Below are 16230 nucleotides of genomic sequence, written 5' to 3' on the forward strand. Positions count from 1 at the left end.
TAAGAATATGTTTTATTATTATTAATAATAATATTATTATTTATCATTATATAGAAAGCAGAAAACACAGGAAAATGAAGATTCATGGCTGAATATAACATGTTTCATGAGAGCATCTGGAGCTGCATTATTTTTTTTATTTTTTTATTTTTTGTCTCTGTAGTACTTGAAAGTCAGAAGAGGCTGAAGCACAAAACCCATGATTGACCAGAACATAATGAATTACCCAGAAAAACCAAACTTAATGCTAGTTGTTTTATTGAGTTACAGAAAGAAAGATGTTGAACATTGAGGCAACATGCCATAAAGCAAAACTGCAAGTGAACTTATAATCAGTGAATACAATGCATTTGCACTGTATTAAACATGTTTTATGCATGCAATTTCTGATTTAACATGGGCATTTAAGGGAACAGATTCAAATAGCAACGGCACAAACAAATGGTAGCTCTACTGTACACTTTCTGTCATTCCAATTCCCTTCAGCTGTTGTGAGAAAGAAAAATACAAAATATTAAACCGGCATCATTAATGCTTGTATTTAGAAAGACAGATTAAGAATGTCTAGCCTGTAACGTAAACACTGGAAGTGAGGGGAGAGAATATACTCTCAAAATAAAAGGTACAAAAGCTGTCACCAGGGCGGTACTTTCCAAAGGTACACCTTTGTACCCTATTATTAATATGATGCATATTAGTACTATAAAGGTACACATTAATACTAGCAACTTTTTAAAGGCCACCACCCCAGTGATAACATTTGTACATTTTTACTGAGAGTGTATAATGTCTTTATTAATTGTTACTGTTTATAGAGGGTTGAACAAATTCCAACACTGAAGACATCAAATGACATTCGAATCATTCAAAACAATTACCTCCATAGTTTGTCTCCATACAATGCTCATCATATTTGTTGTTAGGTTCTCCCGAGTTCCAAGCATGGAAATTCATTTTGGACCCATCACTCCAGAACCATGTCCCCTCCTGTTTACAGAAGAGCACAAGGATCACTGTGTTTAGGACCTCCTGGCATTATGTGCATGTGTAAAATGAAGAAATCAAAAACAAATAATAAAAACTCTATATCTCGCAGATGCTACTTGCACACCCCTGTGTAAATGTAAATGTTCACTTGTAAGCAGTGCTGATTTAAACAGTAAAGTGTAAAGCACAAACAATGAAAGTGACAAATTAAGTAAATAAATAAAATAACATACTGAAACCGCATCATAGCCTCCTATCCAGAATGCTTTTGAACTTGACACCAATAGCTTTAGGAAGGCTTGCTCCTTGAAACTGTGTACAGAAGCAAGGTTTCCACCACTGTTCAAGCACCTCACCTGAGGAGAATATGAGATAAGGAGAAGGTTAATAAGTCTTTAAGAAATTACAGTAAATACCAGGCTTATTTTCTGTCAGTTCTTGCTGAATATACCTACCTCTGCATCCTTCCAGGACTTTGGACCATTAAATGCCTTGAAGCATCTGTTTCCATGTCGACTCCACCCAGTTTCACAAGCTGTTACATGGAGATTTGTTTTGTATTATTGTCTGTGTATGTTTTCTTAAATTAATTTCATTATATCTATTATATATAAGGTGAGCTCAGGTAAAGTGGGCCACTTTGGTAAAACGTGTAAGAAAGATACCTAGAATTTTTTTTTTTTTACTTTTGTTCATGCTTTCTCAAGCCAACATCAACATTTGTTGGAAATTAGTTGAGCTCTGAGACAAACTAAACTGAACATTTTATAAAAATTGTTCTATGATAAAACATTGAAGGTATTTATGGATGTTCAGAATGAATGATGTATCTCACCTGAAGCATTCAGAGCAAAGAGTAGACCGAGAGACACATAGACAATCCAGACCGCCATTGTTTCTCACTGAAATCAGCCAGGAATACTGCACACCTGAACAAAAAATGTCAGACAAGACACATATTTAAATGAATGAATGAAAAAAAAAAAATCTAAATATAATTTGAATCCTATTGTAAATATTTTAATTGATGTATTAATTTAGTGACACTAACAGAGAATTTGCTGTGTTCATCTGTTTCAAAGCAGAGGTGTGAGTTTTTATATATGGCAGATGAACATGTTTACACATACTTTCAGCTGAATCATTTATCAGTGGATCATCAAGGTTACACATCCTATACCCAATACTGCAATCCTATGTTGCACAACATTGCACAATGAAAGTCTTGAAATAAAGCCCAAAATATGAATTATATAAATTTGCTTGCATTAAAAGGGTTATTTTTCAAGTAAATTTTGCAAGTTCTTTGGTCTCCATAATAACCATGGTTATTGAACACATGCTACTTAAAAAGTGAGATAATGTAAAAAAATATAAAAAAATCAATGGTTCAGTGTTCTCTTTCTCCCTTATTTAAGAGTATACTGATGCTGATGAATAATCAAAGTAAAGATATTTTTTTTTCTATTACAGATATGAAATAGGAAATAAGTTAAATAAATCCAGTAGGGACTAGTGTCTTATTTTTTTTTTATTTTTTTTTTTATTTATTTTTTTTATTTTTATTATTGATTAGTTAGATAATATATTTAGTTACAACACAGCATTGTCATTCACTTGTCTTATTCATGAAAGAAGTTCTCTTTTTCTCATTTGTAAGTCGCCTTGGATAAAAGCGTCTGCTAAATGATTAAATGTAAATGTAAAATGTATTAAAAAAAAAAAACTTTTATTAGTATATTATTATTTTATTATTCCTCCACTGAACATTTCTAAAAAAAAAAAAAGAGTCAAAGTAGAAAACAAAAAAGGTCAAAAGGTCACAAAACCTAAATAAGCTTTCCACTGATGTATGGTCTGTTAGGATTGCACCATATTTGGCTGAGAAACAACTATTGAGGGTACAAAGAAATCTAAATACTGAGAAAAATGCCTTTAAAGCTGTCCAAATGAAGTTCCTAGCAATGCATTACTAATAAAAAAATGTAAGTTTTAATTTATTTACAATAGGAAATTTACAAAATATCTTCTTGGAACATGATCTTAACTTAATATCCTAATGTTGAAAAACCTGAAGCATCTATATCCAAAGACAGACCATCATGCCCAACAAGCAGTTAAATGAATAAATAAATGTTATTTGTTTGTCATTTCATGTAATTAAATAAATTTACATTGCAGTAAAAGTTTGTCAAACATGAAAATAAATTATTTAGATTTTAATAAAGCAACATGATGTGAAAATATGTAAAATATTTTGCACTATTGCTAGTCACTTATCAAATACGTTTGCGATGCTCTTTGAAAATATTTAAAGCATACTGAAGAACATGATCATCAGCTTTGTACAAACTTTTAAGTTTTAAAGGAGACATATTATGCCCCTTTTTACAATAAGTAGTGTAAGTCCCTGGTATCTTCAGAATGTGTCTGTGAAGTTTCAGCTCAAAATACTCCACAGATGGAAGCGTCAGCACAAGTTCTTCTAGAAAGAACCCGGGGGGGTGGGTCCTCCAGTCAAATTCGCATTAGAGGGACTAAATATCAATTATTGTCACTTCACTTCAACCCACGGACATGAAAAGCAACCGCAACCGAAGTGTTAAAGTAGCCCAATTTTGCGGGAAATCTGTGGACTTGGCAACGCTGTTGCTTTTTTAGTTTTCGCGTCGGTGCTGCTTGCATCTCAAAACCAATAAAATCCCTCCATTCCATTCGGAAGGGTTCATCCCTATGATCTAATCCCTTCAAATGGTTTACCCTTTGGAGCGAGAGCTTCGGAGGGTTGAAGGGTGTAGGGAACCAAACAACTGTTGAGATTGCTGGGACCTACTCCCCTCAGCCGTGGGCCCCTATGATCATCACCACCTTTCACCCCAGTAGCGACGGCACTACATGCCATATTACATTTTTCTGGTTAACCACTGTGCCAACCACCCCCTGCCCTTTTTAAAGGGGACATATGATGTGATTACATTTTTTCTTTCTCTTTGGAGTGTTACAAGCTCTTGGTGCATAAACAAGATCTGTAAAGTTGCAAAGACTAAAGTCTAAAATCCAAAGGGATAGTCTTTATAAAAGATAAGACTTGTCCACGCCCTCCTAAAAACTAATTTAAACACGCCCCCACATGTCTACATCACTATGTGGAAAGATTTGCATTACGCCACCCAAATGTTCACACAAAGAAAGAGGGCGTAACTTTTATTCTCTCTGTATTATTGTTGTTGGCACAATGTTGTGGCTGAGGCCAGCCTAGAACCTAAACTTAAACCTTGCCAATTTAAACATTCAAAAGAGTTTAAACCATTCAAACAAACAAACGGTAAAGCTGAACTGAGTAGCTGGTTACTCGCACGCTGTGTTCGGTGTGCACGCAGTGAGCCGCTGTTCTGTTGATTTGTCCTACGCTGTCAGATTTTCCTACCTCCCACTAAAACAGTGGGTAGTACAATTCCACAACGAAAAATGCTACTGTAAAGTTATGGTTTATTAATGTCTACACCTACCACAACCCTAATCATACCCTTACAGAACTGCAAATACAGTAATTATGTGTTATATTCGCGGTTGTAGCTTGAAGGGATACAGCTACAGGAAACCAACAGTAAATATTATTTTCTACCAATTAGATTGCGTTTTTATTAAAGTCTACACCTACTCCAACCCTAAACCTACCCTTACAGTAATGCAGATACATTAAATATCGTTGTTTAACATGAGACAAAGGACGCGATATTGATGTGCGTGTGCGCAGTAAACCCTGGCAGGGTAGGATAAAATGTCAGGACACCGCGTCTCACAGACAGCAACACTGAACCAAGCTCTCCTTCAGGATGTTTGTGTCATCCTGCACCTGAATGAACAAAAACAAATCGCAGTTTAAACAAACAGAAAAGGATGTGAAAGAGCCCAATTCATTCTGGAGTTAAGGGCGCATGCAGGAGGTGTCTCAAAGTGCTTAAACACCAAATCTGACTCTTCTGGCTCTTGTACCAACAAATGCATACAAAATAGAACAGTTGAGAAAGAAATCGTGGTTCTAACTGACCCTCTGATGTCACATAGACTACTTTGAGGATGTTTTTATTACCTTCCTGGACATGGACTGTATACCGTACATACGTTTTTGATGGAGGGTCAGAAAGCTCTCTGACTAAATCTAAAATATCTTAAACTGTGTTCTGAGGATGAACGGAGGTCTCACGGGTTTGGAACGACATGAGGGTGAGTTATTAATGACATAATTTTAATATTTGGGTTAACTAACCCTTTAAGTGTTTCTTTCTTTAATGGCTAATGCAACCTTTTCAAACCACAGACTGAACAAAATTAGTGTTTAATCAGACAGTTTAACTCTGAGTTCTTGTCATATTTTATTACCAATTTCTAATCTATAACAAATAAACTGTGATAATCTGAGAAATGTTGAAGTTGTCTGAATACATTTTGTTGTGACTGTGTATTTTATTTTACAGTGGAAAAAAAAACGTGTAAATACCACAAATAAATAAATAGAACAAACATACAGTACAAATTAAACAATTTCAAACAGGGCCCACTGGTACAACCTGCACAGGGCCCCTCTAACCCCAGCTACGGCCCTGATGGCACGTCATGTCAAAAAGGTTGCCGACCCCTGATCTAAAACAATTCCTGAATGCCTTATACTGGAATGGAGTAAATATTACAACTTTAAGTCTCTCCTGTTGCATAGACCATTTCTGCAAAGAAGTCCTCGCTGTCTATTTCTGCATGAGCATCTTCTGAATAAGAGCAAGAATGTAAATGGACACATTTTCTTGCTTTGCTCAAACATTAAAGTTTTTCCAATGCACACTATGTTGACTAACTAAGAATTTCATCATAGTTTTGTCTATTCTGTTATTCTTTTACTATTCTCAGGACATATTATATTTAATATAATTCGATCTAGCTTAGCTATTTGGCATTAGTTTGCTGTGATAAATAACTAGGTGGCGCTGTCTCTCTTTCTGTGTGTTGAGCATTAAAGTATTCTATCTTGGAACTTGTACTCGTCAAGGCCTTTCTATAGTCTGATGTGATTTACGTACTTCCTGTCTACAGACACGACTTCCTCTCCACATTTCCTCCTAAACTTCTTCAATGTTTGGACTTGGAGGTTATAACTACTTTAATTCTGTAAAAATTTAGGTTGTGCCCCATGACTTGAATGTCCTGGTCAGAGTATGCTCATTCATAAGGTCATGCAAAAATCTTTGTGCAAGGGCTTTTTTATGCTTTTACAGGGTTCAATAGCTATTGAAGTTTAATTAGCTAGTGAGGCATTGTTGTTAAATATAAAGAGTTCTTATCCTTCTGAAAGGGTACCATACATTCCTTATATTCATTTCTGGACATGGCCAATATACTGTGTACACACTTTCAATGGAGGGACAGAAAGCTCTCGGACTAAGTCTAAAATATCTTAAACTGTGTTCTGAAGATGAACAGAGGTCTTATGGGTTTGGAACGACATGAGGGTGAGTCATTAATGACATAATTTTTCCTTTGTGGGTGAACTAACCCTTTATCATGGCCTATCGAGGCTTCACTTTACTCAGCCTATCGAGGCCTTTGCTCAATTTGGCCTATTGTGACCATCAGACAAATGTGACTATTGTTGTTTATAAAATTATGCCTATCATTTTCCTTCATAAATGCAGAGCACTAATTCCGAGTTCGGGTCACCATACTTGGCCATGTCACATCACTTTTTAAGGTAAATTAAGCAAATACTGGTGGTGGTGTCACACCTATTCATTACATCTACTGCCATGGCTTTTAGTGGCTATCCTCTCTATGTTCTTTTGTAGCCTTGTTGTCTGTGGTTCAGGAGTGGCTTAACAAGAGGAATACGACAACTGTAGCCAGTTGTGTGGTGGCCCTTGATGCCTTGACCCCAGCCTCACTCAAATTCTTGAATTGATTTTGCTTGACAGTCCTCATAAGGCTGTGGTTCTCTCAATTGGTTGTGCATTTTTTTCTTCCAGACTCAACTTTCTGTTAACATGCTTGGATACAGCACTCTGTGAACAACAGCCAACTTCTTTGGCAGTGAATGTTTGTGGCTTACCCTCCTTGTGAATGGTGTCAATGATTGTCTTGTGGACAACTGTCAGATCAGCAGTCTTCCTCATGATTGTGTAGCCTAGTGAACCAAACTGAGAGACCATTTTGAAGGCACAGGAAACCTTTGCAGGTGTTTTGTGTTTATTAGCTTATTGGCATGTCACCATATTCTAATTTGTTGAGATTTGTAGTGAATTGGTGGGATTTTTTTTTTTATAATAAACAATTATAACTAATATAGTTAAGTAAACAGTATAAGTATACAGAAAGTATACAGAAAATTAAGCAGTTTTACTATGATAAAAATTGATTATTATTGAAGAAATTATAGAGGCTGTAGCATTTCTATCACAAAAAAAGTAGCCAAAAATGTAAGATTAAGTGGATATGTGAATTAAATGTTTGGTCAATATTAAACAAGGATTTGATCATCCTGTAAGTGTAAAAATAGCAATTACCAGGCATTTGCCACCCTTTACAGGCATTTGTAATAATACTGAATATATATATATATATATATATATATATATATATATATATATATATATATATATATATAATTATTTTGTATTACATTATGTACTTTAACAGTGTTCTTCAACAATGTCTTACTCTATTTTAAGCTCTCATCCAGTTTTACTTTCTACTTACTTTCAAAGGTTTTATGTTCATTGTGAAAGTTAATACTGAAGTCTCCCCATGGCCATTTTTGCTGCTGGTTACCATTTTGAGATGCTAGATTACTTATTCCACCTTGTGTTTAAAAGGGAGAGAGACCATACCATGTTAAACAAGTTGTAGAATAATAAAGTCACTTACCTAAGAAAACAAAACAACAACAACAAAAAACTTCATTAACCTCCACTGAACATTTCTAAATGAAAGAAAATGAGTCAGAGTAGATAGCTTTTCCCATTTAGTTTTGACTTTTCACATGCTGCTTCCGTTCACACACACAAAGTGGCTCATTTCATAATATGGTGTATAATTCCAGCTGTTGCAAGAAAATAAGTCTTTTTTAATCTTATTACATTTACATTTTACATTTACATTTATTCATTTAGAAGAAGCTTTTATCCAAAGTGACTTACAAATGAGGACAGTGGAAGCAATCAAAAACACCAAAAAAAGCAATGATATATAAGTGCTATAACAAGTCTCAGTTAGATTAACACAGTACACGTAGCATGGGCTTTTAAATAATATAATAAATAAAAAGTATACAGATAATAAAAAAAAAAAAAAAAACTGAATAGAGCAAGCTAGTGTTAGAGGTCTTTACACACACACACACACACACCACACACACACAACACAATTGCATAATAAATGGAAAAAAAATAGAATAAAAAAAGATTAGAAAGGTAGTTCGATTTTTTTAAGAATTAGTTTAGTGAGTATTTAAGTTAGAGGGTCTAATAAAGATGGAAGAGATGTGTTTTAAGCCGATTCTTGAAGATGGCTAAGGAATCAGCTGTCCGGATTTTGTTTGGGAGGTCATTCCACCAGGAGGGAACATTTAATTTAAAAGTCTGTAAAAGTGACTTTGTGTTTCTTTGGGATGGCACAATCAAGCGACGTTCACTTGCAGAACGCAAGCTTCTAGAGGGCACATAAGTCTGAAGTAACAAATTTAGGTAAATGGGTGCAGAGCCAGTGGTAGTTCTATAGACAAATATCAATGCCTTGAATTTTATGCGAGCAGCTATTGGAAGCCAGTGCAAATTGATAAACAGATGTGTGACATGTATTCTTTTTTGGCTCATTAAAAATTAATCTTGCTGCCGCGTTCTGGATTAATTGTAAAGGTTTGATAGAACTGGCTGGATCTGCCAAGAGGGCATTGCAATAGTTCAGCCTGGACAGAACAAGAGCTTGAACAAGGAGTTGTGCAGCATGTTCCGCAGATAAAGCAATGTGTTTTAGCAATGTGGTCTGAGAAAGTCAGCTGATCATCAATCATAACTCCAAGGTTTCTAGCTGTTTTTGAAGGAGTTATGGTTGAGGTGCCTAACTTGATGGTGAAATTGTAATGAAACGATGGGTTTGCTGGAATCACAAGCAGTTCTGTCTTGGCAAGGTTGAGTTGAAGGTGATGGTCCATCATCCAGCCAGAAATGTCTGTTAGACAAGCTGAGATGCGAATAGCTACCGTTGGATCATCAGGATGGAATGAGAGGTAGAGTTGAGTGTCATCAGCATAGCAGTGGTATGAAAAGCCATGTTTCTGAATGAGAGAACCTAATAATGGCATGTAGAAAATACATGTTATGTTATTATTAATTAAATATAAACACTTTATTTACAGTGTTTATTTACAGATTTTTTTCAACTGTATACACAAAAAAATCATTCATTTGTCACACAATTTGCCATTTCAAGACATTGCTTTCCAAAATACTACACATATGAACTAATGGATCAAACAAGGCCATCAGGTATGCAGACTTAGGTGCTTAAAGGTCCCGTTTTACGTGCTTTTTTGAAGCTTTGATTGTGTTTACAATGTGCAATATAACATGTTTTCATGTTTCGCTTGTAAAAACACAGTTTCCATATCATAGGTCACTTCGATGCTGCGGTGACGTCACCACGTATGGGAACACCTCCGGTGTGACGAATGTCTGAAGCCCTATACCATCCCGCCAATCCTATTGGCCAAATGGCGCATAGCACCACCCTACGCATGTGCACGCATGATATACCTGGGTGCAGCGCGCCATTTCGCTCAGATTTCATTCCTTCAGGAATAGCGAATCATCTGTGCCCTATCATCTCGCATTCTCCAGCGATCTCTTCGAGCAGTGTTAACTCCTCTTCGCGGACGCGATGAGTTTTCGCAAATGCAAGGAGCCATGTACCAGGTACATCACGGCGGGGGACACTCATGACAGGTGCGTAGTATGTCTTGGTCTACATCACGCACAGGCGGCGCTTAGCGGCCTTTCTTCCTGTCCCCATTGTGATGGCCTGCGGCTCAGAGTACTTCGCTCTAGGGTGGAAGTATTCTCAAATGTCGCCCTCGGGTCTAACCCTCGTCAGGTCACCTCTGCGACTGCCGAGGCACCGCACGAGGCGAGGGCCTGGGGTGACACGTGCGACATGGATTTCGTGGACAGCGCAGCGCTGGAATATTCTCCACATCGCTCGCTCTCCCCTACCCTGCTGCAGAATAAAAGTTATACTGAGCCTGTCGTCTTCTCTAATGAGGATTTACTTCCCACACCGGAGGCATGCGCCGCCATCTCCTTCGGTTGTGGACGCTATGACAACGACGTTTTATCCACCGCGGCCTCGGGGTCTGAGGACTTCGCGACCGACACTAGCCCTCTTCCTCCTAGCGGATAGGAGAGGCGTGTTTCCCCCTCCTACAGTGAGCTGTTGGACGTGGTTTCTCGTGCGGTGGGTAAATTGGGGCTAGACTGGGAGGTTGACAAGGCCGAGGCCCAACCTTCTTCTAAGATGGACGACCGTTTTCTAACTAGTCGGACACCTACACAGCCCCGGAGGCCTTTACCTTTTTTCCCGGACCTCCACCAGGAGGTTTCGAGGTCCTGGAAACAGCCGTTTTCGGCTCGGATCACTAATGCTGCGGCTGCGGATTTCGCCACCGTTTCTGATATGGCGAACCATGGCTACACAATGATGCCCCCGGTGGAAGAGACTCTCGCCGAACACCTTGCGCCTAGTTCGGCCGCGGCATGGAAGTCTCGCCCCCTTCTTCCTTCGAAGGCGTGTCGAGTCACGTCTAGTTTGGTGGGTAAATCCTACATGGCGGCTGGTCAATCGGCTGCTTCACTCCACTCTATGGCGGTCCTTCAGGCCTACCAAGCGGAGTTATTGAAGGAATTGGATGAAGGTGAGGGCATCACACCGGAGGCAGTGAAAGAATTGCGTAGAGCAACGGATTTGGCGCTACGTGCTACCAAACATACCGCTCGTGCAGTGGGATGAGTTGTTCGGTGAGGCTGTCACGTCGGTAGTGGAGAAGTTCAGGGCAGCGAACCAGCAATCAGCCGCTTTCCGCCAGCTGATTCCCCGCAGACCCAGGGAGGTTGAACGCCGGCAAGCCGTCAGCGAGCAGCCTCTCGAGAGGAGCCCACACCTATGGCGCCTCCTCGTAAGAACTGGGGCCCTAGGGTTTTTCCTCCGGCGCACCAGCGTCAACGAAAAAGATTGAACCTGACCTCGACGGCAAAGGCCTCTCGTTCTCGGGTACCGAATATCAGCTCCTGATCATTTTGCTGCTTGCCAGGGACTGTGCCCTCCGCTAGAGAGCGCTGTCGGACCGCTTTAGCGCATCCTACACTCTCATTGCAGTCCCCATGCTCAAACATTGACTGTCTCGCCGCAAACAGCGCCTCGAGCAGCATTGGATCGAGCTGTAATGTCAGACGCTCCCTCAAACACTCTGCGCAATCCTGCTTTCGGAATTCGAGGGACGACTCAAGGACCCTACACAAACGGCCCGTTTATGACGGCTCGCGCAGCCGCCGCTTTTTCGCTAGCGGCAGAGCCCGATGTTCCATCTGTTGGCCTAATTCCTGCCGTGGACACGTTTCAGGATTATACTCAACTGGACGCAACGACTCTTGCGCATACGCTTCCCCGGTGCACGAACACCATAGGTTTTTCGTGTCCGGACGTTTTAACGCGTATGACAGCGTTGCAGGGAGCGGAAGTTTTGAAACCGCTAATATTGTTTCGGGCCGCGTGGGAACGCTTGCCCGACATTTCTCAATGGGTGTTACGCACGATTTGTCACGGATACACCATTCAGTTTCGAAAAGGCCCGCCTCCTTTCCGCGGAATTCTTTCCACTACGGTGAAGTCTACGGAAATGGCGGTGCTGCGACAGGAAATGTCAACTCTGCTGAGCAAAGGGGCTATAGAAGAAGTACACCCCTCTCAGATGGAGACAGGTTTTTACAGCCGTTATTTCGTGGTACCGAAAAAAGACGGCGGATTACGGCCCATTCTGGATTTACACCGTCTGAATCTTGCACTCAGGCCAAGCAAATTCAAGATGTTGACGGTAAAATCTATTCTGTCTCAGATCCGACCAAACGATTGGTTTATTACGATTGATCTGAAGGATGCGTATTTCCATATTCAGATCGTCAAGAGACACAGGAAGTTCCTCAGATTCGCTTTAGAGGGCAAAGCGTATCAGTACCGCGTTCTTCCCTTTGGCTTGGCTTTAGCACCCCGTACTTTCTCCAAATGCATGGACGCAGCTCTGGCCCCGTTGCGGCTCCAGGGCGTTCGTGTGTTGAACTATTTGGACGATTGGCTGGTGCTAGCGCAATCACAAATTTTTCAAGAAAAGTGTTTTAACTCCCTCTCAACGGATAACTTTTCTGGGAATAGATCTGGACTCTCGCGCGATGACAGCGAAGCTTTCTCTCCCGCGCGCTCAGTCGATTGCGTCATGCGTGCGGCACTTCAAAGCGGGTCGCACGGTGACAGTGAGATTGTGCCTCAGGCTCTTAGGTCTAATGGCAGCAGCATCCCCCGTGATTCATCTGGGATTGCTTCAAATGCGCCCCTTTCAGTGGTGGACGAAAAGGCGGAATATTTCACCCCGTTGTCTTCCGCATCGAACGATTTCGGTGACACGGCGGTGTGTGATGTCGCTAAAATTATGGATGTCAACCGAATTTCTCCTGTCAGGAGTTCGACTGGGAATTTATGCTTTCCGAGAGACTGTCATGACGGACGCGTCTTTGACTGGTTGGGGAGCTGTGTGTCGAGGGCGCCCAGCCCACGGAGTATGGACAGCGGCTCAGCGCGGCTGGCACATAAACAGACTGGAATTACTGGCAGTTTTTCTGGCTCTCCAGTATTTCAAGGATCTGCTGATCGGCCGTCATGTGCTGTTCAGATCAGACAACACAGCGGTTGTGTCTTACCTGAACCATCAAGGAGGATTGCACTCTCGCCCCCTGTGCAGGCTGGCGAGGCATGTTCTTCTGTGGTCTCGGGACAAATTTCTGTCGATCCGGGCCGTTCATGTCCCCGGACGATTGAATTTCGGAGCGGACTTGCTATCCAGACAGGCTCTGGAACAGGGAGAATGGCGATTACACCCCCAGACGGTGAATCTTTTATGGCGGATATTCCGCAAAGCAAAATTGGATTTATTCGCGTCGAGCATGACTACGCATTGCCCGCTATGGTTCTCCCTACGCTCCCCATCGCCCCTGGGCGTGGATGCGTTAGCTCACAGCTGGCCCAGGACCAGTCTGTATGCTTTTCCTCCGATTCGTTTGATCCCAGCGGTATTATGCAGAATACGGCGGGACAGAGTGGAACAGCTGCTGGTGGTGGCTCCGCGATGGCACACGCAGCCGTGGTTTGCGGATCTGATCAGTCTGCTAGCGGGCTCTCCGTGGGAGATTCCCCCTCAGACAGGATTTGTTATCACAAGCACAGGGGCTGATTTGGCACCCGAGGCCAGATCTGTGGAGACTGTGGGCGTGGCCACTGAGCGGAGTGCATTAGTATGTCCCGGTCTTTCTGTTGAAACCACTGAGACTATATTGAATTCTAGAGCAGCTTCTACGAGACGCTTATATGCTTTCAAGTGGAGACTGTTTACAGCCTGGTGTGGCAATCATAATGTGGATCCAGTTTACTGCCCAGTGGCTTCAGTGCTAGAGTTCCTCCAGGAGCGTTTTTCGGATGGCGTTACACCAGCCACTTTAAAGGTTTACGTGGCAGCCATTTCAGCTTACCACGAATACATAGGCGGTGCCTCTGTGGGGCGTCATCCACTAGTTTCTCGTTTCATACAGGGTGCGCGACGGCTGAGGCCTTTCCGCCCTGTGCGAGTTCCTTCATGGGATTTATCCATTGTGTTGCTAGGATTATCAGGGCATCCGTTTGAGCCCTTGGAGTCCGTATCGGATAAATTCTTGACACTGAAGACACTTCTTCTCATGGCCTTATCCTCCCTCAAGAGAGTTGGGGATTTACAGGCTCTTTCTGTTTCACCCTCATGCATGGAATTTGCACCGGGCTCGGTGAAGGTGCTGCTGCGGCCCAGGCCTAACTATGTTCCTAAGGTCGCATCTAACCCCTTTCGCTTTCAGCAAGTGGTCCTGGAAGCTTTTTCACCTGCTGAGGCTGGGTCAGGAGATCTAAGTCTTTGCCCTGTTAGAGCTTTGAAGACTTATGTGCATCGTACAGCCCCTTGGCGTGAATCTGACCAGCTGTTTGTCTGTTTTGGACATAAAAGTAAGGGCCATGCGGTTACAAAGCAGCGCATGTCCCATTGGCTGGTGGAGGCAATTTATTTGGCCTATGAGGCGCGCGGACTCGCTTCGCCCTTAGGAATTAAAGCTCATTCCACTCGAGCTGTGGCTTCTTCTCAAGCTTTTCTCAGTGGATCTTCTATGGATGATATCTGTGCTGCGGCAGGATGGTCCTCACCGAGCACTTTTATCAAGTCCTACAGTCTAGATGTGAGGATGGCTCCTGGCTCCCGGGTTCTCTCCGCTTGAGCAGATGCTTCCTCGGATCTCAGTTATCAGGTACGTCAGGCGTTTTGGTATATCGTTCCCATACGTGGTGACGTCACCGCAGCATCGAAGTGACCTATGATAGGGAACATCTCGGTTACGTATGTAACCTTGGTTCCCTGAATAGGGAACGAGATGCTGCGGTTCTGGCATCTTCAGTCATGAAATCTGAGCGAAATGGCACGCTGCACCCAGGTATATCATGCGTGCGCATGCGTAGGGTGGTGCTGTGCGCCATTTGGCCAATAGGATTGGCGGGATGGTATAGGGCTTCAGACATTCGTCACACCGGAGGTGTTCCCATACGTGGTGACGTCACCGCAGCATCTCGTTCCCTATTCAGGGAACCAAGGTTACATACGTAACCGAGATGATTTTTCACACAATTCACCTATCTGTATACTGCTGTTTTCACTGTCACAAAAACGGGCTGATGACTTCCTTGTTCTATGAAGCCTCTCCTTCAGAAATACGTAACGAGTTCTGATTGGGCCAGCGGTTCCTGTGTAGTGATTCGACAGAAGCTGAGAGCAGGCTGCCCTCCTGGCAACGTGATTGGGCTAGAACGCACGTGCTGGAGATGTATTTATAGTCACAGGAGGAGCATTTTTACTGACGAGATGCGCATGAAAACCGCATTCGTTTTTTTTGCACAGCCCTAACATCTAGTTAACAAAGCTAAACAGCGTTGCCCTTTGTGTAATAAGTTACAGAAACTGTTAAACGCACCAACTTAAATAATAAAATACACTTACCGGTTGTGGTCCATAGACAACGCCTTCTCCAGACAAAGAGGGAACTGCTCCATCTTTCAAGAATAATCTTTGTGCAATCCAGCATTAAACTGATTGAGATTGAGAAAGTTGTCCTCAGCAAGTTGTCCTCAGCAAAATGAGCTGCACATAGTTTTACATGTGCATTATAATTTTCGGGAACCGAGTTAAACATAAATTGTAACCATTAATCTCAAAGTACAGCGTTCCTGGGAAGCCCAAACAAAGATGATTGGACTCAGAGATGAAAAAAAAACAGCGTTTCAACAACATGGCGACAAACACAAACAGCTCTTCCTTCTTCTCCGTCGGAGCGCAACAAGGCCACGCCCCCCTGTTTGTGAATTCATGTGGGCGGTGGTTAGTCAAAAAAACTGTTTTAGTGACGTTATTACTACAGGAACTAGAGGGCTGTAGTCCAAACGGGTCGTTTTTTGTAGGCGAATTGTGTTAAATCAAATATATCGCTTGGCATTGAACTTTGAGCTTTAGAATTTTACAGATATTATTTATACTCTAACAACAACATTACACACTAACTAAAGTTTAAAACATGGAATCACGAAGAAGGGGACCTTTAACTTTAAACTCAACAATCAAGGTGTAAGTGTAACCGACGTGGTCTGCACTTCGCCGACTACTGCGTTGTGTTCTGGTGCACTGATGACAGGACACTGACTTTCCTCAAGGCACTTTATTCGGCTCACTGTTAAATTTCAAAGAGAGCAAAAATTCAGGATTCAATCCTCGAATTAGAATCAGCCTCTCTCAATCACGTAGAATGCAGACTGTTAAAAGAACGCTAAAATCCAGTATTTGACCTCACATCCAATAGAGGGCGCACATACACAAAA

At 41.7% G+C, this 16230-nt stretch overlaps 1 protein-coding gene across 3 annotated transcripts in view; it reads right to left on the bottom strand.

Moving 5' to 3' along the window:
* Positions 1–241: 241 nt before the first annotated feature.
* The window catches only part of LOC127988320 (galactose-specific lectin nattectin-like), an 85873-nt gene continuing 69884 nt past the window's right edge, over positions 242–16230 (bottom strand). For 2 of the 3 annotated variants that reach the window (XM_052591018.1, XM_052591009.1), the window contains exons 2-6: positions 1823–1916; positions 1443–1522; positions 1221–1343; positions 879–987; positions 242–486 (exon numbers count right to left, since the gene is read on the bottom strand). In XM_052591018.1, coding sequence (XP_052446978.1) covers positions 419–486; positions 879–987; positions 1221–1343; positions 1443–1522; positions 1823–1880 — 438 coding nt within the window. In that variant the 5' untranslated portion in view covers positions 1881–1916 and the 3' untranslated portion in view covers positions 242–418. Of the gene's footprint in view, positions 487–878; positions 988–1220; positions 1344–1442; positions 1523–1822; positions 1917–2038; positions 2102–16230 lie in introns of those variants that run through there. The other variant, XM_052590999.1, reaches the window with a different exon arrangement.

This window comes from Carassius gibelio, chromosome A5, assembly GCF_023724105.1.
Source record: "Carassius gibelio isolate Cgi1373 ecotype wild population from Czech Republic chromosome A5, carGib1.2-hapl.c, whole genome shotgun sequence".
Lineage (NCBI taxonomy): Eukaryota > Metazoa > Chordata > Actinopteri > Cypriniformes > Cyprinidae > Carassius > Carassius gibelio.